At 38.4% G+C, this 24,180-nt stretch overlaps 1 protein-coding gene across 13 annotated transcripts in view; it reads right to left on the bottom strand.

Moving 5' to 3' along the window:
- PARD3 (par-3 family cell polarity regulator) overlaps positions 1–24,180 on the bottom strand; it is a 447,781-nt gene that overhangs the window by 254,054 nt on the left and 169,547 nt on the right. For all 13 annotated transcript variants that reach the window (XM_059840275.1, XM_059840315.1, XM_059840296.1 and 10 more), the window contains one exon: positions 14,760–14,938. In XM_059840275.1, coding sequence (XP_059696258.1) covers positions 14,760–14,938 — 179 coding nt within the window. The remainder of the gene's footprint in view (positions 1–14,759; positions 14,939–24,180) is intronic.

Raw genomic sequence — 24,180 nt, 5'->3', positions numbered from 1 at the left:
ATTAAATGAATACAAAAGGAAGACTAGACCCAAGGACAGCGCAATGGCTCGGCCACTCAAGGGCAAGAGCTCCCGTTCCTTAATGCCAGGGACACCCAAATAAAGCCTAGGTGGAGTTGGAGATCTTCCACCCACTCATGCTTCCCTTCCTCTTTTTCCAACTTCAAACCTCTAGTGCACAGATTCCCAAGCACATACTCAGCAAGGCTTTCAGAGCATCACTCTCCTCAGTTCATTCTCAATGAGAGCAAATGCACCAAATGAGTGCACTCAGTGACCACTATGGCACTAGATAATTTTCCCAAGTCTCTGTAAGTAATCAATTTTACAATCAAAGCAGTCTCACTGCTCCAGGTGCTGTCCTTAAAACCAGAACAGCATGCTGTAGAGTTCAAAACTTGAATTTATTATTTCACATAATAATGCTTTGCCTGGTTTGCCTGAAGGTACAAGTACAGTCACATTTGTAGAACAGCAGCAGATGGAGATTGTGCTGACAGAGATACACTGATCCTACTGAGACTGATAATTTTTCTCTTTCTTTTTAATTGATGAATTTGTCTGCACATCTTTCCTACAAGCTGTACAAATTCTTCAGCTTCTAAAGGTTATTAGTCCTTACCCAGTCTGATCACTAAAAGCCAACAAAAGCACAGAGGCAGATTCTTAATGATGGGAGTTACCTTTACCCTGAAGTCAGTGTTACTGATAGCTTACACAGTTTAGTTCCTTCCAACTGAAATAATACATGGAGCTAAAATTCTGCTTAGCTTTTCAAAAGAGAATTATAAATATACTATAATACATATAAGTATACTTCCTTCAGAAGCAGAGTATTTTTTCCAGTCAATGTTTTTCTATCGTCATGCCAAATCAGATCATTCAGAGAGAGTATCTATTTTTAAAACAGGATTGGATTGTAGTCCTACATATTTTGCAGTATTACCACTTTTTGGAATCTCAAAACCCTCTAAAATAATAAACAAACAGCAATGCACATTTGCAGCTAAAAGTTATTATTTTATTTATAGCACAGAGCAGATTTTTGACCCCCTCTTAAATCAATACTTCATTTCATCAGCATGAGTATTTCCTTTCCCTATTTGCCATACTGATATTTATTTGGATTGGAACAATACTAGTCCAATATTCTCGATGCAGCACCTCAGAACGGTCCTTCAGAACTTTACAATTCCCTTACAATTGTCCTTCACAACTTTATTTCTTGTATATATATGACAAGCTTTGCTAAGAAATTCAGGTCTTGTTATAACTGTGAAATAGAGCAGTTTTCAAAAGATTCCTGTGCAAGACTAATCTTTTCCCAGGCATACTAAACCTAAGCTCTCTTAATTGATGCGAACTTCTTTTCTTGAAAGATGTTGTAGTATAAGATAAAGTCTTCCATTTCAAGACACTGAAGCTTCAATTCATCCAACACAAGATAACCTTGTAAAAATATGTTTGCACAGGTAACCAGCTTAACAAATAACCATCATAAATTACTTTACCCTGCCACAAATGAGCAAAAGCTTTGTGTCTTTCAGCAACTGAAAACAATCCAGTATTGCAGTTCGGGTTAACCACACAGCAAACTAGAAACTTGCTCTGGGTCTTGCTTAGAAAGGGGAAGTCAGCTTTGTACAGCAAATGGGAGTGGTGTATACAAATTGATTTTTTCCTGTTGCTTCTCTTATTCAATGCTGCTTCTCTTCAGGTTACAGGGGCAGGACAACTCCTATATAAGCCAAAACAACAATTTCTCTTGTTCAAAGTGCTGGGCAGGTATAACAACAAAATCAGAATCTGACAAAGAAATAGCAAAAAATCATTTTATGCACAAAGCCACCCATACAGTTGGTGCGTGCATTACTGTCACCTAACAATAACCCACTACCTGACAGACATCACCTAGTCTGAATGAACAGAAATTTCTTCCTATGAAACAAGATGTTTTCTGTATTTCTGTACTTTACAGAGAATTCCATTTTTTATTGATTCCTGCTTACAATGTTCAATAGAAACTTCTTAAAAAGACATTTTTATTTATAAAACACAAAGATCTCTCACCACACAGCATCCATTATGCCTGCACAGGAGCATTTCACAAGAGTAAAAGAGAAGGAAAGATGTTCATCTAGGGATGTGTTGTTCTTCAATTATTCAATCACCAGGTCTCAGAATCACAATGAACAGTCACATTGCACAAAGCTTCTATTGAAAATATGTGCTGTCAAAAGTCTCAAGCATCACAACACTCAATGTAAATGAAATTACCTAAGCTAGGAGAGTTAAATTAGGCCTCTGTCTTGTGTATCTATACTAATGTCTAGAATTTTGCTAAAAGTTTACGCGTAATGTTATCTGTGCTGACAGAAGAGTACATTCATCCCACCTACCAAAATATTTCTGCTTGTAGCCCACTTCTGTAGAAGATTGCCTCTCTCCTGCTAAGACTTAAATCAGCTTATTTTACACAGAAGACATCCAAGTCACTCAGCAATTTTTTGTGACAGCAGAAATAAAAGCCAGAATGGCACAGAGATGTGGTTTCTGTAAGTCTTTTTGTTTCTCAACACTTTCACCTCTCACCTTTCTTCAGAGGCTCAAAATAGTGCTATTATCAGATTGGAACAAAATACCAGTGCTGCAATCAGAGACACAGTCATGTTGGTGTTAGCCAAATAGTGAAACAGTAGAAGATCCACCAGCCACAGACAAGCCCTCCACTCCTTTCTTTGTCCCTGCTTTCTGGCAAACAGCTCTCCCTGCACCCACGAGTGGCAGCACTGGGACAAGCACCAAGCTAGAGGAGGAGCAGAGGGATAAGCACCCAGCGCTGCCACACACCATCCTTCTCACAGACACCTACACCACACAGCCTTAAGGTGCTCCTGGCTACCTGTAACCCCCCATTTGCAGGGGTTTCCATTACTGCCAGAGCTAATTCAGAGATAGCTGTGCTGACAAACCACAGAGGCACAGGTGAGAAACATCGCTGCAGCTTGGACATTGGGATTTACTGAGCCAGCTGTGATGCTGCTATTTAAAATATATATTGTTTGGGGATTTTCTTGTGTAAAATATTCAATTTCTAATCCAGAAAGCTGCACTTGTCTTCAGCATCTTCCAGCTTTAGCACACATGCTCCCAACACCCAGCTGAAAAAGGTGTATGCCACTTTTAGCTGCAATACCATAAAGGAGAAGATTTCATGGTACAGAAGCCATCAGGGTCACTCAGGGAATTCCCATTTCTTCTGGAAATGCAGCTGTAAGCCCTCCTGGGACCAGGGCTGACATGCATCAGTTACAATTAAATGCCCTAATTTTGTAAAAAGAAATTTCTTTCCCAAACATCTTTAGAGACCACAGGCCATGTCAGCTTTATCATGTTTGAAATGGAAATTGATCAATATAATACTAAAACTGCCAAGTCATAATACCACCACTACACTTAACTGCAGCATTTTGGAGTAATTTTAATGAGGACACATAATCTAACACTTTAAGATTTAGTTCAGCATGGTGTACCCATGGGGTTTTGCAGGAGGATTGGGTGAAAGGGGACAGGAAAAATGAAGCAATTTTGCTATACTTTTAATTTCAGATGATTTGCAATATGTAAAAAGAATCTCATCAAAGACTCTGTATCTGGTAGATGAAATTATGCATTAGAATGGTCTGTGTAATTCAATTACTAGCTGCCATTGCATGAACTCACTTGTGATTTTAACTTACAGTTGTACCCCTGAAAACTCCCAGCATCACAATCCAACCAGAACGTTCTCCACCTGGTGTGGTGATAGTTCCATGTCTGCTAAATCATTTGCTACTTTACAAATAGTGAAGAAACTGGGTTCTCCCTTTGTTTCACCTCCTGAATGGCTAAAGTGGGGCAAATTTTGGTTGTTTATTTAAAACAAAACTACACTAGACAGCATTACAACAGGGGCAAAATACACTGAAGACATCTTCAAAATAATTTTCTGAAAGACAATTTAAAAATGCAAACCAAGTTTTCACTTAAATTATTTCTACAGCAACAGAAATGCCTCCCATATATCCTTTAGGACAGTCAGTAAGAGACATCACTTTGGGCATTGATCATTTTTTGCTATCCAGTCTTTTTCCTTGTATCCTATGCACTTTGGAAGAGGTTGCTCATTTGTTTGGCTCTAGTTCCTTGTGATGGCCTCAGACTGAGACAGGATTTGTGATGAGAGATGAAGAAAAAGACTTTTTTTAGTCTTTTGAGACTGTAATTCTACCTGAAAGACTTTGGGCAAGTTCACGTCTATAAGGGCAATTATTGTTGTTGAATACCTATATAGATTATAAAGGTTGTTCTTCTTTCTTTTAATGTTCCACAATGACCAGGTTAGACCCTGAACTATTTGGTGTCACTCTCAGACAGGATGCTAAAAGCTGTAGTTAATTAGCAAAACATTCACACAGTTTATGTAAGTAACTCTGTCTGATGAAAACATCTGTTTATAAATGAAATAATATACACACAGATCCATTTTCCATGTTGTCTAATGGTCTAGCAAATAGATTCCTGGAGTTTTTTATTTGGATGAGGTTTCACGGCTGCTTTTTAACTGGATTTTAGACAAATGTGGAATAAGACCAAATTGATCCTCATTTCTAAAAAAAAAAAAAAAAAAACACCAAAGAACAAAGAAGGCTGCACAAATAATGTATATTGTACATGGAAAATACATTACATATATATAATTAATTAACCCAAAAGATGCACTGCATGAAGAGAAATTCCATTTAAAAAAACCCTACTTACAGAGATGTCAGATTTGGAACTGTTCTCCTTATTAACATAGCATCTTGTAACAACAATCTCTCCCAAATGTCAGTAATTTACCTCCAAACTAATTGTGCCAATCACTTCCTATAACTATCCATGTATCTCAGGAAACTGTCACTACTGTTTGGGTGAGCCTCTTTTTATTCCCAGTAGGTTCAGTTTTCCAAGGCTGCTCTTTTCCTGATGTGTACTGAAGAATATGAACCCAGAAGCTGCAATAATGCAGATACAGCCCAGCCATTTATAGAAGAAGGAATGAGTTACAGTCACCCAGTATCAGAAACCTTTGATCTGAGGCCCCTCTCCAAGGAGGGAAGTAAAAGAGGACTCCCACATTAAAGAATTAGCACAGCTTCATCCCTTCTATCAGCTCTGACCCAGAACATGGGTCATTTCCAACTGGTAAAAAGTGATTTGCAGAAGATACAAATATAATAGTCTAATAAAGAACTGGCATGTCCTATTTATGATGAAAATAGATGAGAAGAATGACCACTCCATATTTATATGGAAATTTTCAGAAACACTTTTTTCAGAAATGACCCTCTGTATAGCTCCATGAAAGGAATTAAAGTATTGTGCTTCTAGAAGAGCTCATTAGATGCCAAAAAGGAAAAAAACAATTGAAAAGCCAGTGTTCTGTTAAAGTTCTATCACCTTACATTCAGAAATTTCCAGAGTTGTGCTACTAATTTATATATTCCACGTTACCCTTTGACTGGTAAGCAAGGCTTGACCTTAGAAATATCACTAACCATGGGCCATGATAATCACACAGTTCTCTGTGCAAGTGATGTTATATGGAAACATTCAGTGTCAAAGAATATGGGCTCAATTAAGAGTGAATTAAAAAACACAATGCTGCCCATCCAAAACATTCTGTTGATCTCTCTTATTTACGACACAAAAATGAACAATGTCATGATCTTTGCACATTCACATGCAAAGCCAGAAGTTTTCAAACAGTGTGCACTGTTATTTCTCAGATGGAGGGACAGGAAAGAAGCTGCTTCTTCCTTTCACTCTTTACTTATGAATCTCCTAATAAATCCCCACAAGGGATAATGCAAAACAACTCAAACAACATACAGAAGTTTATATTCATTAATTATAATTCAGAAACTGTAACTAAAAAGACGTGGCTTTCCCCTATTCCATTTTAGAGAAAAAGAAATGAATTGGTTAAGTTAAAGTGTCATGAAGATACAATTCTGATTCCTCTACACATTATATTTAGAAAACCATTTCCCTTTCTACTACTTTTCATTCAAGTGAATATTCTCTTTTCCTGTGCCTCTTTAAAGGCATCTAAAGAGTTTTTATGTATATCCACCTGTACATGAATCTACATGGGTATCTGTTTAAATGCAATAATATAATTATGCACAGTCCTGCCATTTTCACCAGATATCTGCTTTTGTACCCAGATTTATATGTTTTATGCCAATTGGATTCAGAGAAAATATAATTTGTAAAGTTGTTTGTTTATTTTAAGTGTTGATATGATGCACTTGATTCCTTGGGAGAGCCAAGAAATTCAAGAAGGAAAAAAAAGCTGCTAATTAATTAATTTCAAAGCAGCCTCTGAAAATAGGATTTAACAAGCAGAATGCCAATATTAAATGTATTTGAGAAGCTAAGAGAAACAGGAAACAAGGGGGTATGGTAAACTTAACAAAGACCTTACATTTAGATATTGAAATGAAGAATATCTTATAAACCACCAGCAGCAGCCTTTTAAATGCTGAGTAGAGGCTTTTAGTTGGCCATTCCACAGCAACTGGCTGTCTGTATGTTTAGAAACTTGGATCTGGTGTTCTGAAATGAAGAAAGGAGGCAGGGATATGAGGTAACCAGCCTGTCTTCTCCAACTACTGGAACTGATTTTCCCCTTTATTCATGACATTGGCCAGCATAGAGAAGAGCAGGTTTTTAAGGTCAGAAGCACAAGGCAATGTCCCAAACCCATGGTACCCCTTCCCCAGTGGCACCCACACACCACTGCCTCCTCCGTATGGAATGATATGGACCAGGAGCTCCACTGGGCTCCCAGCAAAGCATCCATCACCTCACCCAACTTGCCAATTCACTTCAGACCTCAGCCAGAATTCCTCCCAGGGTCTGTGGAGGAAGGCCCAGAGAGGAACCAGGCCAGGGGCTTGTAGCAGAGTTTCTCTTTTATCTGAGTTTACAGCAGCACACACACGCTCGGCTCCTTGCAGTCCCACTGGTCTTCCTCACACTGAAGAGGTTCCCATCTTCCTTCACCTTACTGTTTTAGTTTTTGTCCATGTTTCATTTACTTCACAGGCTCAGCAGGCAGTGCTCTTTAGCTGGACATCTGTACACAAGAGCTGAAGAGCTCGTTTATACAGAGCTGGATGGTAGCAGATAATGATCATCCCATCAGGCTGTGAAACAAAACCAGGCTAAGTGACCTCTGTTTCTGCCTCAAAATCAGTCATAAAAGAAGTGCAAAAGGTGACTAGGAATTTCTGTATTTACTGGAGCTGATTTTCCCCACTAACTAAAGCTTAACATCTCCTTCCCAGCCTTACTACTCCTTTTCACTAATTAGTTCCACATATGAGTGAATTTTATTCTGATACTGCTTGGTTGTCTTGTCTTCATTCATTGCTAGATGAGCTAAGTGAACTTAAAAATGCAACAAGTTTAGCAAAGCATGATGAAATATTCCCCATTTAAAACTTGCAGGTCCATGTCTGAACACTGTTGGAAAGCATAGCCTGCAACCTGAATTGTACTTTAAACTTCTTTTTCTTGCTAGCTACACATTCAGCCAAAATCCAAATGTGTTTTACACCAATACATAACTTTAATAACCAGAAGGCAAGACAGACAAATATTTTAATCTGCAAAAGCTCTTGAATAACAAGTGTATATTGCTGCATGGTTGTAGGTTACAACTAAATAGATGAAAGCAAGTCAAAACACAGATCCTTATCTATTACCAGGAAAAATATATGTGCTTCTAACCTGTGGAAATAAAAAAATCCACTAAACCTGAACATCTAACTGTTGGGGTTTTTTTAAACTTAGTCAATCTTTTATCAACCTACTCTTTCAGGACCAGCCTTTCACCCTCAAACCAAGGGAGAGCTGCAAAAGCATGAAAAATTAAAACAAATAGAGACAAACACTTCAACATGGGAAATTACAAAGTGCACCCTCACTTGGAAAAATGGCAGAGGAAAAGTCTTCAATTATCCTATACCATGTACTTGAGAGCTTTCTGTTCTCAGTATAGCTTTCAGTGGCTCTCAGAGAGGTGCTGTACACTGCATTTACTGAAGTGGAAAGACAAACAGCCTGTGCACATTCCACCATTCCTTCATCACGAGTAAGAGACTCGCTCACCCTGACCCTCCTTGGCACTCCCAGCTCATGATGCAGCACCGAGTCCCCTCAGCTGTGGAGCAGGCATTGCTCACCCAGACACTGCTCACCCATCACCTGCAGTGAGACATGGGAGAGCACGGCACTGGGACACAAACACACATCCTTCCTACATTACTGATGCAAAACAAAGGCAATGTGTTTAACAGACTTGCTCAGCCTGAGAGCAGAAGTGGAAAAACCTCACCAGCTCTCAGATCTTGCACCGATATCTTTAAAGGGGCAGAGAGGAGATCTGACAGATGGGCATCCACAAATGGATGACTTGGAGCAAAAGGAGGTAAAACAACAAAGGAGATGGAGAAAATTATACCTTCACTTTGGATTTATTTGTTTTGTGGTTGGCTTTTTGCCTGCTTAACATGTGGTCATGACTGACTTTTGAATGCCAACAGCTGAATGCTGTCCATGTACACAGCCCTCAGCTAATGGGACAGCACAGCATCAAATGATGCACACTGGCTGTTACCTCTGTGCACTAGGGAAAGGATTTTTCACTTTGTGTCTATTATTCCCAACCTGCTGGTGATGATAAGAAACATTATATTTGTTTTCACATTTGGAAAGTCAGGAATTTTGAGCTCTTTCATAGAGTTTTCATTGCATTACAATATCACCAGCTACTGTACTAAAGACAGACAATTCTTCATGGTATTCATGAAAGTGCCTGAGGCAGAGGGCACATGAAGAAACACAAATTATTCCATCAAAACATAAGAAAACAACTTTCTTATTCGGAGAATGATCGAACACTGGAAGAGGTTGCCCAGAAAGGTGGTGCAGGCTCCATCCTTGGAGATGTATATTCTCAAAACCTGGCTGGACCCAGACCTGAGTAACCTGCCCTAGCTGCCCCTGCTTTGACCAGGCAGGCTGAACCCAACAATCTCCAGAGGTACCTTCCAACCTCAGCTGAACTGTGATTCTGTGAAAGTCATTAATTTTACACACTGCCCAGGACAAAAACAGCACATACTGAGGTGATTTCATGCTGCACTCTCTTTGGGTACAGTTCCTCTTAACTATTTAATCACCATGCAACAAGCTGACAGCAAAAGTTACTATCACAAAGGAAGAAAACTGATGCATGTAACTTCTGTTTTCTTGACTTTCCAATAATCTCCCTCCTGTAACATTTTACATATTAAAACACTTTATTTCATCACCTGTGGATAACCCATGCTCCTTCTCCCTTCCTCTCAGTCTATGCAAAACCTGAAATTACAAAGCTCATGACCATCTAATTGAAAAGGAAAAAAGCCCTGCTCAAATATACCTGGATGAAGAAATATTCATGGCTACTGAATCCCTGAAAACTTCAGTTTAAAACATTGCATTTTTAGGTTAAAAGCAGGAAGCTGTATTCATCATGTGGGGGTTTAAGGCCTCTCATGACAGAGATGCCAGGCTCTTGGCAGATATCCTGAACTTCTCCTTAGTGGATTCATCTGTATTAGAGCACTTTACCAATACTGCTCACCAGGTACACAGTACCTCCCTTCTGAAGGAGTCAAAACCAGAGACTAAAGCTCCCAAGAAACATCAGCAACACTTTGGTCTCAGGCTCCCAATCTTTTAGTCCACAACCTTCCCCAGTTAATTTAATAGATTTACACTCTGCCATTTAGATTTTCTGGCTACAAAATGACACCAACACACAATTTTAATACTGAGCCCTTCAATCATCTGAATTATACTTAAATTCTAGTGAAATACCATGTCTTTGGTGACAGTGACAAAACAATTGTCACTAAGCTGTGTTTAAAAGGACTTCAAGGTAAATTAAACTAATTTTCACTATAAATTTGATGTTGAAACTGAAATATCATCGTTGTTGAAGCTTTTCAAAATATGCATGCATGCTTTTCTCCTATCTAAAGACATTTCATTAGAGAAGTATTTTTTTCATTCTGTTTACAAAGAGAATTAGAAAGGATTCCATCTTTCACATAAATATAAAACCCTGCAACCCGGCAATCTGAAAATTTGTACTAATCAGTGTCAACCCACAGGAACAGCAAAACTACCTGCAATAGGAGATGTGGGAAACACAATCTGTTTTGCAGGTAAGGTCATTGATGCTAGATGAGACTTAGAGCACTCACGTGAAGTTTCAAATTATTTCTCTGTGGTTTACAGAGCCCAAAAATTTAGCTTTCCAAGTAGGAAGAAAGCATTTCCTAGAAAGAATTATTATTCCTACAAGGCACAGTGATATTCCACCTCAGAATACATATATGGACAAACCCATTTAACAACAAATAAGGAAAAAATTTGGCTGTTGACTAAACAGCAAAGACAAAAAGCAAAGGAAAAAAGCAATTACAAAATGATGTGCCAAGTACACTGAGTTATGTGCTTGCTGTTGCTGATCCACCCCACAGAGCACATTGTGTGCCATTTGCTTTGCTGCAGGTGGGTGAACCCAGCAGCCAGAGGCACGGAAGCACATGCACAAACATTTTTCTCTCTCTTGAGCTCTCCTTTTTAACCTACATTTTCAATTCTTTCTGCTGTACCAATGTTGTTATCTCTGACAGCGCAACATATGAATCAAAATCAGAAAAGCCACAGTGGGAAGTTTGTCATAAGCCTGTTATCCACAGTGTATCCCTGCATTAAGCAAGGCAGGTTAACTAGATAAGCCTTCAGTCTTTCAGAGAAGCAGGATCAAGGCAGGTAACTAATTTGTAATAAGTCATTCCTCACCACAAATGGAATTGTAAATTTAAAACACCACACTGAAAAAATACGGGATAATTAATTCACAGTCGTTTTAAGATGCAATGTAACTGGTTGTTGCTTTTACGCTCTTCCAATACCGTAACACAACATCTAAGGGGAAAGAAACATGATTTTCATAAATCCAGCTCACATTTATTCAGGACAGCTAGTTGACCCAATAGGCTTTGGTACTGAGTTATTAAGAATGTGATTCAAATCATCAGTTATTCAGAAAACAACAATATCAAAAAAGATTTTACTGCAGTGGGAGAAAGCATGTATGATATGCTTCAGCTGTGTACAACCTGTTCACCTGTACAGTTCAATACAATTCAAACAAAATTACACCTTGCAAATCATGTATTACTCCAGGCCTCTGAAAAGAGATTTCTACTTAGAGATTTCTTCTTTTTTCATTAGAATGGCTCAAGGAAGCAAGAGACAGGATTAAGTCAAGTTATGAGTCGCTACGTAATACAGACATGTCTCTCACACACGCAAAAGTATCAGAAAACAGTTTTAATACTCAATTTCAAAAAATTAATCCCAAGAAGCAAATTTACCTACTAGAGGTGATCAGGAGCCAATTTTGTGAATATTTCACAAATGGGAAGACCTATTCATTTGGTTGAAACCATTCGGGGGAGGATTAGGTCAGGAATTACCAAGCTACGTACAGTTAACAACAATACAATAACTTGTAAATAATCAATAATTCTGCAAATAAATTAATACCTTGGAACAAAAACCACTTGGTTGCCAGTTGCTCTTACAGGTGAAAAACACAGAAAGTAGAAATTATGTGAGATTCCAATTCTAAGGATGGAGAATGTGTTATGATATCCTGATAATAAAAATATGTTTCTTTACAAGATGATTTGAAAAATGGATGAAAACGCATGCTCAGTTTAGGGCAAGGATTTCATATCACAACATGCTACTTATATAACAGAAATGCATCTCAAGTTCAACACACATCCAGATCTTTGCAAGACCAACTCAGGCGCCTCCAAAGCATACTCTTGTCTCTCTCTGGTCATTCTCTTCTTAGGGGCATGAGAGATCTGGTGCCTCATTTCATTTATCCCAGTAACTACAGGCAGCACTACAGTTACAGTAGGATCCTTCCACCAGCCCATATTTTTTCTCTTGCCCAGCACCCTTTTCCCTTTCTGCTTGCCCAGAACTACTGGCATATGTCCTGGCTCCTCACAGCCTTCTGTGCATGGCAGCACTCTCACCCCTTCATTTCATCTCAGCTTGGGCACCTGCCCGTTCTCCTGCCATTCCAAATTCTTCATACCCAAAATGAAACAAACACCAGTAAGACGTCCTCTCTCACTTGTCCCTGAGAAATAAATCCCTTCTGCCAGACACATGCAGCTTCCCCTGTGCTAATTCCTCCAAAAATTGGACAGGGTTTCTACCTGTCAATTATTTCTCTTTAGAGGTGACGGGCTGAAAGTAATGTCACTTCTTGGAGTCAGTAGGTGGATGAAGCTTTTGGCAACTCTCCCAGAAACCCTTTTCATGTTTCTGCAAGATACTGCTGGGGCAAAGTTGCTAATCTACAACTGTGCTGCAAATCTCAGCCCAAGAACATATGTTCTTGTGCTGTCAAGAAAGAGAACTGCAGTGAAAACATTACATAGTGCCAACCACTCACAGAAGATATATGGGTGCTTAGGCCCAATGCGCTGAGCAGAAAATTAAGACTGTTCTCATTGCTTTTCTCAAAATGTCTGTGTCATCTATAATCAATGAAACAGTCTGGAACAAAGCACAGCCATCTCTTTGTTATCCGAGTAGCTGAAGAAAACAACCTAACATAAGAGAAGAGGACTTGTTATAGCTCAGATAACACAAATACATTTGTAAAAATTCATTGTTAGTACTTTGGTAAGAGACTGATGACAGGGACTTCAAAAATGCCACCATTTAGAATAATAATACAAATGAAATTGTTGCTAATACTGTGGAAGGAAATGAGAATTCTTAATGTCCATTCCTAAGAGAAATAGGATTGGCTACAAAATCTTGACTCACATGAAGAAATCAAGACACTGAAAACAGAAAAAAACTCAGTCTAGCATAAATGAATTTAGGATTAATTTATAATACACATTGCATAAGCAATTATTTAATTCCATGTGTTTACTGCAATTTAGCTATTAAAAATAGTGATCTGCTCTATTCAAATGATCAGCCTACAGAATGTTCAAAAATTATAAAAGAAGTTATCAGCATCTATTTTACTAACTAATATAACTTCAGTTCTTTCCAATCTTCTTGATTTAATGTTCTCTGGTGCCTTGCTTCCCATCCTTACATGAGATCATATGCATTCCTTTCCAGTTTGGTCACCGTGCTTCAATAGACATTAAATATTTTCATAAAAACCAAGAATAAGTACATGCTGAACAACTAATGATGAGACTAGTGTGGAAGATTAGCTGCTGTTCAATTCTCTCCAATTTCTGCTAACTTCAGACACTCAAAGAAATCTGATTATGCTGTGTACAGCCCTTCATATCTATGCTTGTGGAGTAACAAAGTGTCATCTCATTATCATTTCACAAAAATTAACTGAAAATGTTAACACTTAAAATGGATTAGATTATCATTTTTCTTCTCTGAATCAGAGTAGTACAAAACACACATTTACAAAAGGGCACACACTTTTGTGCCATAGCAGTACAAGTGACAGAAAACATACTATTACCTGCCTAAAATCCTGATCAAGCAGAAACCCAATGATACCAAGTTCACCAGACACCTCTGCATGAACAGGAACCTCAATGCCTATGAGCACTGAGCTTTTACAGATTCTTTAGAAATGACCAAAGGCCCACTGAAAATAGCTTGGTTCATTAGCAGTGTATAAAGACTTCTTTATTTGGGGTGTGTGAATCCTGACTGCTGAGACTTGGTTTGCATTTATACTACACAGAGTTAACAGGAATGAGAGGGGGGAAAAAAAAAAAAAGCTATATTAAGCTGCATATTTTCCAAGAGGACTTTGTCCTGTGTAGTCAGAATGGCAAGCAAAAGTGCAACATTCTTTTAAAATTACTCATTTCTACTAGAAAATATACATTTTTTGCTTTTGAGCTTGTCTGCAAGTTACCATCAGAATTATGGGCAATGTGGGATCTGTACAAAAGGGCATGATTCTTCCAATTTTTTAATATTGCACTGAGAAGAGTGCTTCTTGCTGACTTCTCTAGCAAATAATGCAATTCATGGAGAGATACTGAAATCATACTAAAAAAATGAAGGAAAAAATACTGATACTACATTTCACTGTATTAAGACTGCTATCAAGTAGTGAAATAATTTGCAATTTGTGTTTTGTATTACTTCACTAGAGCCTCAGAAAGTACAAATTAGCAATGCTGGGTGAGCAAGACAAACCAGACCAGCTGTGGGCATGCAGATTTTTCACTGACATTAGGCCTTTGACAGAGATCAGTAAAAATTATTACAGACATGGCCTACCAGCATTAAGAAAAAGCTGAAAAATAAAAACTTTGCAGAATAGTGAGTTATCATAGATTCAACTACAGCTAAGGGCAAAAATGAAGTTTTTAGAGTTGCTGCTGTGGTTATCACTGAGAGTCTGGGAAGGGCAGGGCAGGACACGTGACTCAAACACTTCACTGCTGCTGATGGGGTTGGATGGACAAGGTCAGAAAACACAAGTTTAAACCAGGAGCAGATAAGAGAAGCAGAAAACAATTCAAGATTCATGCACATTTGTAATTTATTTACTAAAGTGGGAGAAAGAAATGTACCTTTCTCTCATGAGCACTGGGCACACCAGGGGTGTTCTGCTTGAGGAAGCCTGCTGTTGTGGACCACCTGGTAGGGTTCTTCCGAGAAGGCTCCTCTGAAGGAAAATTTGTGTCACTCACAGAGGTTGAGAGGCCAATCAGTGCAGGGTCACTACTGCGTCGGACATGGAGAGGCATATCTGAAGAATGAAACAGACAGTAAATAAACATTGACTAGATTTAAAATGTTTCTGACAAAGGAAAAATATTTTTTCAAGCTCTGGAAGGGTGGCTGCGACCAAATGTGGTTTCAGAGAGTAAGGAGTTATTGACCTCAGCATAGCTCCTCAAGGACAAGGTCTGTTCCCTCCAAAGCACAGCCTTGCTGCTTGGCTGCACAAGGAGAAATGGAAGGGAAAACCAACCCCTTTGGACCAAGCACAGCTCAGTGGCTTTCCAAGTACAAAGCTGTCTGTTGGGTGGCATGCAAGATAAAAACATGAACTTAAACAACCAGGAGGTTAAGGTGACATACAGGTATTTGGAAAAGCAGGCAGGCAAAGCCTGGTGACAAAGCAAGGGGTGGACTTGGACGATGTGTCCCCCACCCCGCTGCCAGGGCTGCAGCCTGGGCACTGCTAGCACAGCGTGCTGCCAGGAAGCTGCAGGCCAGCCAAGGCAGCCTCCTGACCTTCTAAAACATACTCTGCATTTTCCTCTCAAAACTTATGGAAGAGACTGTTTTCTCCTCTGCATTCTTCCTTTGCCTCTTCCTGACAGCTCAGGTAAGATCTGTGCTGATTAACCCTGATTCCCTCAGCCTTCCAGCTGGCGTGACTGACAGGAGAAAAATATTTCATTAGTAAAAAATGATGCAGCAGGAAGGTAGACTGATTGGAAAGAGATAAGGTTTTCTTAATATATGTAGAGGTCACATCCATTCTGGAAACTTTAATGGCACATTAAAGTTAGTTTCTTTTGAAGTAGAACTTAATTTTTTCCAATTTCATTTATTATCCTACAGCAAATACCCACACATCTATCCTCTCCTTGCCCAAACAGAAGTTTCACTGCCTGAATTTGTGACCTCTTAGTACTCTCCCACTCAGCATCAGAATAGAGAGGCTGTGATTTATCAGTTTTATTTCTCTTTATTGCAGCACTAAGAACTCTGAATGCAAAGTGCAAAGGAAAAAGGTGAAAGCGATGGCACCTAAGCAGTTGAGTCAGTGGGAAAGGCACAATGGGCAACAGCTGAGAATAAAAACCAGGACTAGGTTTTAATGCTTCAATGAAACAGTTCCCAAGGAAACTGAGGGTGCATGTCTGGCAATACTAACAGGAAAACACAGTGACAGGAATTGTTTGTTAAATGACTTGTCTCAATCTCGACAATAGCTTCTTGCTAATGTTACATTTAATAATATTAAAGAATCTTATTTTGCAGGGCATTATGAATACACTGAAAAATACAGTAAGTCATGCCACACAATGAAAACATGTGTTTTTTTAATCCACAAGGACTCCTGCTGCTGAGATATAAACAAGTGCTACATGACCGAACACCAAAACAGTCAATCTATTTCATGTTCATTCTGGTAAACAAGAATAACAAAGGATTAATTTTTTTCCCCCCACAAATGTTGTACTATCTCTCTTTGCTTTCAATTTTTTTTTTTTATTTTTAATTTTCATAACAAAAGGTAATTTCCAGCAAATAAAACACTTTCTTTTCTAAATATGTATACACTTACTTATAAATATACATGTAAGTGCATAATGGAACCAGAATTAATTAAAGGAATATTTCATGAAAGATTACTAATTATGAAGGAAAGTATTAATGGGCAGAGTTAAATTACTAAGAATTTGATTTCTCAGTATATACTCACAGACTCTAATAGAGGGTCTTTCTTTAATTGCCTTGTTTTCAACTACTTCAGCTTTCAGGAAGCAGCTGAAGGCAAAGCATCTCCTTTCCCCCTCGATGACAAACACACAAACAGTGCCCTATGAAACCCCAGGAGATCTGTGAGCAGAGGTGGCTCAGCTGCAGCCCCAGCACTGGATGAAGTGACCCCTTCCCAGCAGTGCCACGCTGCTGGCACAGCCCCCAACACACTTTCTCCTTTATTAGATCAGCCTGAGCCAAAAGGGGCTCTCTAGTATGTAGTGCCACTTAAGAAAAATACCAATCTATATTTGTTCCAAGCAGCAGCCCATGCATATTATCATGTTTGCCTTCACTACCCACCCCAGAGAATTACAATTTTCAAACATGAGTTCACTTGCTCCTTATGCTTGTACGTCTATATATAAGCACGGTGATAGCAAAATGTTCTTGTATTTTTACACTTCTTCTTCAAATTGCTTGACAAAACAAAAGTTCAGTTGGGTGAACTTCTGTAAGAAGAGAAGCCAAACTGCCAACAAAGAAAGAAAGGAAATCAAACCAGCATTTCTGAAGAGGAGTAAGTCATTATCTCTGCCTTGGCTTTTGCTTTGTAGTGAAAACCCGACAGTTTGCACCAAGATGAGTACAGACTCTTCAAAATACAGGTAGTCAATTATACAATGGAATTCCCAAATCTTAATATGCTCTGGAGAGAGCAATAACGTGAGAATCTTCTCTATAAAATCTACTTACACATGAGCCACCTCTAGTATGACTAGTTTCATTTCATAAAGTTTAGGTATTGAGATATTTTCAGATGTTCACTGAACATTTCATCAAATCTTTTTTTAAAAGGGTATTCTGTCAATACCAAGATACAAATGATCTCTTATTATGGAAATGGTTCCATACATAAGGAGAAGTGATTTGTTTTACAAAGCAAACTTTGCAATAAAGTGAATTATAGAAGAGAAAAAAATTTGTGTTTGTTACATCTATGTATTTCCCAAGTTAACGAGAAACTTAAACACATGGCATTACTTTTTTATATTACTGGAAGGGGACAGGCACACAGAGCTGGCTCTTGACACATGCTGCTTGGCAATGGTCAATAGGTCTTAATCTAAGAAGTAAATCTTGTTCACACTATGTTAACCACAAGCTGGAAGCATCATCTCCTGCATTCTCTTCAATTCTGTTTTCTCTCCATTAAAACAACAACATAAAAGAATATATTGAACAGATTTTTTTTAAACCAATATATTGTTGGTTAAAATCCTCTAGTTTACAGAATTTGACTAGAATTTATAGATTTGAAGAGGATATACTTTGAAATATTAAAAGGAAAATCAAAGGAAAGGAACTTAATAATTAAACCACAAGATAAAGTACGCATGGGACCGATGCAATGTCACTGATTCCAGGATGATGGCTGATACTGTTTGAAGTCTGTGGTTTCTTTGAAGAGTGGATAAAACAGCAATGAACTCTAATCACAAGGCTTCAAATTCTCTGTGGCACTAATGCACTGTAAATATTGATTTGCTTCTGCAGCTAAGGTGCCTTTTAAATAAGCACTTGAAATGGTAAATCTAATAATGAATTACAGGAAGTTTTAAAAGTCTAAGGAATAAAGAAAAATTAAATTAAAAATCCTGAAAGTTACCACTAACACAGCTCTTGAGTCACATTCAAGGACTTGAAGTATTCAACCAAGAGTCAACTTCAGAAAGAATTATGCTGACAGAGAATCCCATTAAGTTATGTATATAGCCAGAATTCTGCTAGAAGATGGTTATTTGTAGGATAGATCCAAGATGTGTAACAAAATGCTCACATTCATAATCATGAAATTCTGACTGGAAGTCTCATTTTATTAAAAGCAACAGCAGTTTCACTATAAATTATAAAAACAGCCAATACACATTTTCTAACCATCTTTAAATGTAAAGAACACAGAGTTGTACCTTCCCTTCCTGCCAGCAATTCCATTTTTATTTTAAAAGGGTCATCACCTTCTCTGATTTTCAAATATGCTCACGAGCAAAAGTATTTGAGGATCTGGCAAATTTCATCCATAAAGCTGAGTGTGTCACCCTGCACACAGGCACTCAGCACAATGGATGGTGGTCCCCCAGAGCAGAGCTAATAGATACCTTCCCATCCCAATTTCCTCCTGGATGTCAGCTTGGAGGGCATGACTAGAAAAATACACAGTTATATTTATATAGCATGGCCAAGATAATTTTACTCTGTGAAGGTACACAGAGTACCTTCAGCTCCCCAGTGCCACTGCAGTTTGTGCAATTTGGTGTGCAGTGGATTTAAGGCACAGAAATGAAAAAATGATCTCAGGGTCATTTCTGGCCATCTCACACAGACCATCAAGCTCATGACAGATGAGTAGAGTAGAAGAGGATTTTTTTCTCTCCACACTCTAGGAGACATCTCTGGGAAAATGATAAATCAGTGAAACCAAAAAAATGTGTGGGAAAGAGTAGCTTTTAACCAAAAAGCTGCTCAGGTTAGACAGAGTTCCTGAAAGCAATCCCATAGATATGTATGTACATCTGGGTGCACTGTATACACAAGACACACACAGACCCTACATCAGCATCAAAAGAACACTCTGGGGATGGGAGACAGAAACTGAAAGCTTTGCTGTCTCTACCACCCATCCAGCTCATCACCCTGCTCAAATCCTCATCTGGACCCCAGAGAGAAAGGATGAATCAGGGTCATCCTGGGGCTGAGGAAAGTAGGACTGCTTCTTGAAGCTTGAAGAACTTGGAACTACAAGTTATGGCTTTGTCTATATTTAATTGAAATATCTCTTTAAAAATATTTAGATTAGCCTTGAGTTTCACACTCTAGCACAGCTCCTGGAGTTCTGGTTCCAATTTCAGTAGGTTGAGTTCATCTCCTTGTTCCACTCAGTTGGACACACCAAGAGCTAAACACCCCCTATGACATTCAAAAGCTCAAATCCCCATATCAGTTCAACTTTCATATTTGCAAACCTCTAAAAACAAGGTGAAGGTAACTTCCAAAGACCACCAAGGCTGTTGTAGACTTGACTATGGATAGAAGAAAAATAGTTGGAGGCAAAAACCAGCTGACTGTGAACTTATCTACTAACTACATTAAACCCTAGCAGCAGCTAACATAAGCCAGCACTTCTCTACAAGATTAACAAAACAGTGCAAATCAAATGTAGGTATCTTGAACTAGAAATGAAAGAAAAAAACACCACAAAAACCCTTAAGCCATTCCAGGAGGTGAATAACCACTGCTGGGAAGACAACACCATCTGTCCTGCAGAAGAAAACAGGCACACTACAGGGAGATGGCAGCCGAGAGGGATAAGAAACAGGGGCACTGCAAAGCTACCACCAGTTGTAGGTGCTTTCAGAAACATACTTTTGAACATCACAGCAAAGGAGGAGGATATACATATACTTATTCATTGATACACACACCACCAACTTTCTCCTCATGGCCCAGAGCAGTATTTTTCTGCCTCCTGGAATTCATTAAAAAAAAAAAAAAAAAAAAAACACCTCAGCATTTCCGAACGTCATAATCTCCAGAATTTATTTGTTTAGTTTATCCTCCTGTCATTAGTTACCTTCCCTTAAAAAACTCTTTTCATATGTACAGACCTCTCAAATCTCCCCTTACCAGTGCTACACAGCACATAATCTTTGCCTCTTTAAAGTCACTATTGCTGTTGATTTTTATAAACATTATTCCAGTTCCAATTTATTTAGAAGGCACCCTGAATAGTGTATTTCTTTCAGGAAATACCCTCAGTGCTGTTTAAATCCTCCCTGTCATCTTTTGAACTTTGATGCTAATACACAGTCAGCAGTAATCATATTTGGGTATTTTATTGTCATGGTATCAACCCAGAACATCCAAAGAAATCCTGAAAGGTCTTCTGTAGTCTTGCTTCAGCATCTGTCTTAACAATTAAAGTATAAGTTCAGTTTAGATCAATGTTCTTATACATTATCTTCTATTTATTCAGACTGAATCAAACTGTATTCAGTTGTGTAGTACAAATCTGTTAGTGTGTGTGTGTATATATATATATATATATATATATATATCTTTCCTTCATTCATGCTATTCTATTTTCCCAGTCTATAAACATCTAGAAATTTAATTAACATACTCTTTACAGTACTGATTCTCTCAGATTTAAAGATGTTAAATAAAACCAAAAGTGACAAGAAGCCTCACAAAACCTTACTGAACAACTATCTCTAGACTAAGACTGCCTCCAACTTTTAAGATTTCTATGCTGATTTTTAATCCATGAAGCGTTTATGGTCATATTTCAAGACACTTAAATTTCTATCAAATGCTTCAACATTTGCAAATACTACATGAATTACACAGCATTCACCTGCAAATGCCAAGTATTTTGTATTCATGGCTTTCCCTTTCAGAATTACTAGAAAGGTGACATAGTTTAGATAATTAGCATTTCTCTACTTGAAAATATGTTTATGCACAAAAAGATCAACTTCTAAAATTAAATTTTCTACATTCAGAATTCTTGGTTAAATAACAAGACTTATATGGCTCTTTCAGAGAAAAAAAAATCATTGTTCCAGATATTTATAACTATTTCATGTAGGAACCAACTGTTTTTAGTTGTTTTTCCAGCAATTCATCGTCAAACAACAGCTTATGCACTTCTCACAGACATATTTTCAATGTTACCAAATATTCTGTTTTCTTCTCTCTTTAGTTATAAAATGGCACATTTATAATCATTTGCACATTAAACCATGACAAGTCACCATTAGCCTGTTTTCCTCCCACCAGTGCCCCACACAGTTGGAGCTCTGGCAGGCAGCCACACCAGAGGCTGGGCCACAGCACTAAAAACACACAGCGTGGTCTGGCAGATAGCAGCAAGTTCTGTCCCCAGCCATCACACAAATGCAGAGAAAAGACACTTGGCTGTGTAAAACACACCAACAGAAGCCCACTGCATGCTAGCACACCTTTAAGAAACATAGGCCATTATGTTAGCATGCCAATGATCAAAACTGGAAGAATGGATAACAGAGAAAAGAACACAAGCAAGCCACCGAAAAGAAATCTTGTTACAAAGCAGAAGAAAGAAGAAAAGTCTTTACTTTGCTGGCATAATTTTCAATTTCCTTTAATAGAACCTAAGTTTCTCATTTCCCCAACCATGACTGCTCAATGACTTTGAAATTCAGAAATAAAAAAACAACCTGCCACAGTTATATTTTAATAATGAGGTAATGTTAAATCCTTATCTTGAAAGGCCTTTAAAATAACAATCTTCCTTCTCTTTCTCTAATACTCTTTCTTCTTACTTTTGAACACTGGGATCCAGGAAGAAAATTATGATTGCACCCTGAAACTCAATTTACTTAGACACTGACTTTTAAAGCTAATTAGAGAAAGATCTTTAAAACTGAAATTAAAATTTAATTACCTTCACCCTCTCCGTCTCTTTTCTCTGGGCTCTTTTCTAAAATGCAAATATCTTTATATGCCAAAAGAAAAGACAAAAATGTCAGATTTTATAAATGTTCTACTCATCTCTGTCAAAAAATTGTGTTTCAGTATATTTTAATGAGCTACAGTCTCAGGGTTTTGGGTACATTCTTCATGATTTCTTTAAAACATGCTGGATCACCTCTTTACCTTTTTCATGCTATGGCTACGTATGTAAGAAAAACGCACTTCTGGTCCCCCAGATGCCAAAATTTTTGCAAAAAAATTTATGTCTTACTTTTTCAAACAGTTTGTGTGACAGCAGGAAACATCATCAACTTTGCTGCTATTGAAGTTATTTTGCTTTCATTAGAGATTATACCTTGCTAATAATACTATGATTGATATTTAGTTACATTATAATGAAGACACTGTAGTACACATCTTCATTCATTCTACAGGGCAAGCCAGAGTTTATAGTGACAGGAACAAATTCCTGGCTGCTTTGAGATGATTAAACTTCAGCACTCTGAGACACAGGAAGGAAGCTGGCAGATATTTTTCTTACCACAACTTTGAAACATCCCCTGAAACTTAATGGAAAAATTCCTCCTGTTACTAAACATAATGCAGTGCTATGAAAACTGTTGATTGTTTATGGTCCAAATGCTTTGGTTAGGCTCAGAAAAGAGGGAAGATGTTTGCAATGTTTTGCTGGATAGAAGAGAAAAAATACAGATGCAACAATAGGATTTACACTAACTTGAAGAGCTCAGTTGGGAAGAACAAGGAATGTTTAAATGTGTGTAATACACAGTACAGTTCTTTCATCAGTGAGTTTCAGTCAGAGAAAACCTGCTGTGGTTGCCAATGCCATGACCCCCTTCTGGTCCACAGGCCACCACTGTGCTTTTATGTGAGGAGGAGAAGGGCTGGGGAGAAGAGCAGTACCCTGCAGCACCAGCTATCAGGGGTTCAGTACTACTTGTGAGTCTAAGACCCCTTCTGACTTACCAGAGAATAAAGTTTCTTTCAGCATCAGTTGCCAACACAGCCTCATACATCACTGCATGACCTCATGTGTGAAGTGAGAATTCCTATGTGGATCATTTGCAGATACCAGAGCTCAACATACTTAATGACAATTTAGCAGCTATGTGTGTAATTAGTGAGAGGTTTGTCACTAACACAAGTCCTTACAAAGCCGGTACTGGAATCTCCCTCCTTTCCTACCCTCCATCAAAAAAACTTAATGCCCCATCCATTGGCTCATGGATGACATCACAAACTGACAGAGAAGTAAAGGCCTGCACTGCCCAGAGGGCTTCAGAGCCTCCAGGATGTCCATCAGCATCCCTCTGTGGGAACTGCATAGAGGAGGAAATCCTACACACCAGCCACTCCCTGAGAAGGAAATGAAAACCTGCAGCACTTCTACCAATGGTCAGAATGGGAAAAAAAACCCCAAAACTTCTGAATTAGTAAGACATCACAATGGCACCATCACTAAACAGTCTGGTACAGGGTATGGTAAATTAAGGGTGGAAGCTGGGATACTACTGGTGTCCTAATTACAGGAACTATGAACAAGTTACATGTGATGGTTGTTTACTCAGTTATTTTTGAAGTAGTAAGGGAAGAGGTATTTCTTTGCCTATTATCACATGAATGCTCAGTCTTTGGAGGTGTCTGGCTGTTAATCTGCTACTTCTCCATGTTTGTGTGGACCAGTTCCTTGCCACTGAGCAGACACTTGGCAACCCTCCTTTTCAGGCTGGGGTGAGCATGGCTGGCTCCAGCCTTGCTCCACTGGAGAGAAGTTCAGGAGTCATCAAGAATTGAGCTGGGGGTTTTTTTGAGATATAAGAGCAATCCTGTATGTCACAGGCCACTGTCAAGCTGGAGAAGTCAACAATTTGAGGATATCAGTGCCTGGAGGTAGATCTGAACATGAGTTACACAAAATCCAGATAGCTTCATTACAGAAATTATTTAGACAGATTTTTAACTGAAGCATAATAATTATGACAACCAAGTAAACTTGACCACAATCATTTAAAAGGT

This window comes from Haemorhous mexicanus, chromosome 1 (genome assembly GCF_027477595.1).
Source record: "Haemorhous mexicanus isolate bHaeMex1 chromosome 1, bHaeMex1.pri, whole genome shotgun sequence".
Lineage (NCBI taxonomy): Eukaryota > Metazoa > Chordata > Aves > Passeriformes > Fringillidae > Haemorhous > Haemorhous mexicanus.
The sequence above is the reverse complement of the archived record's forward strand: the minus strand, read 5'-3'. Positions and strand labels throughout refer to the sequence as shown.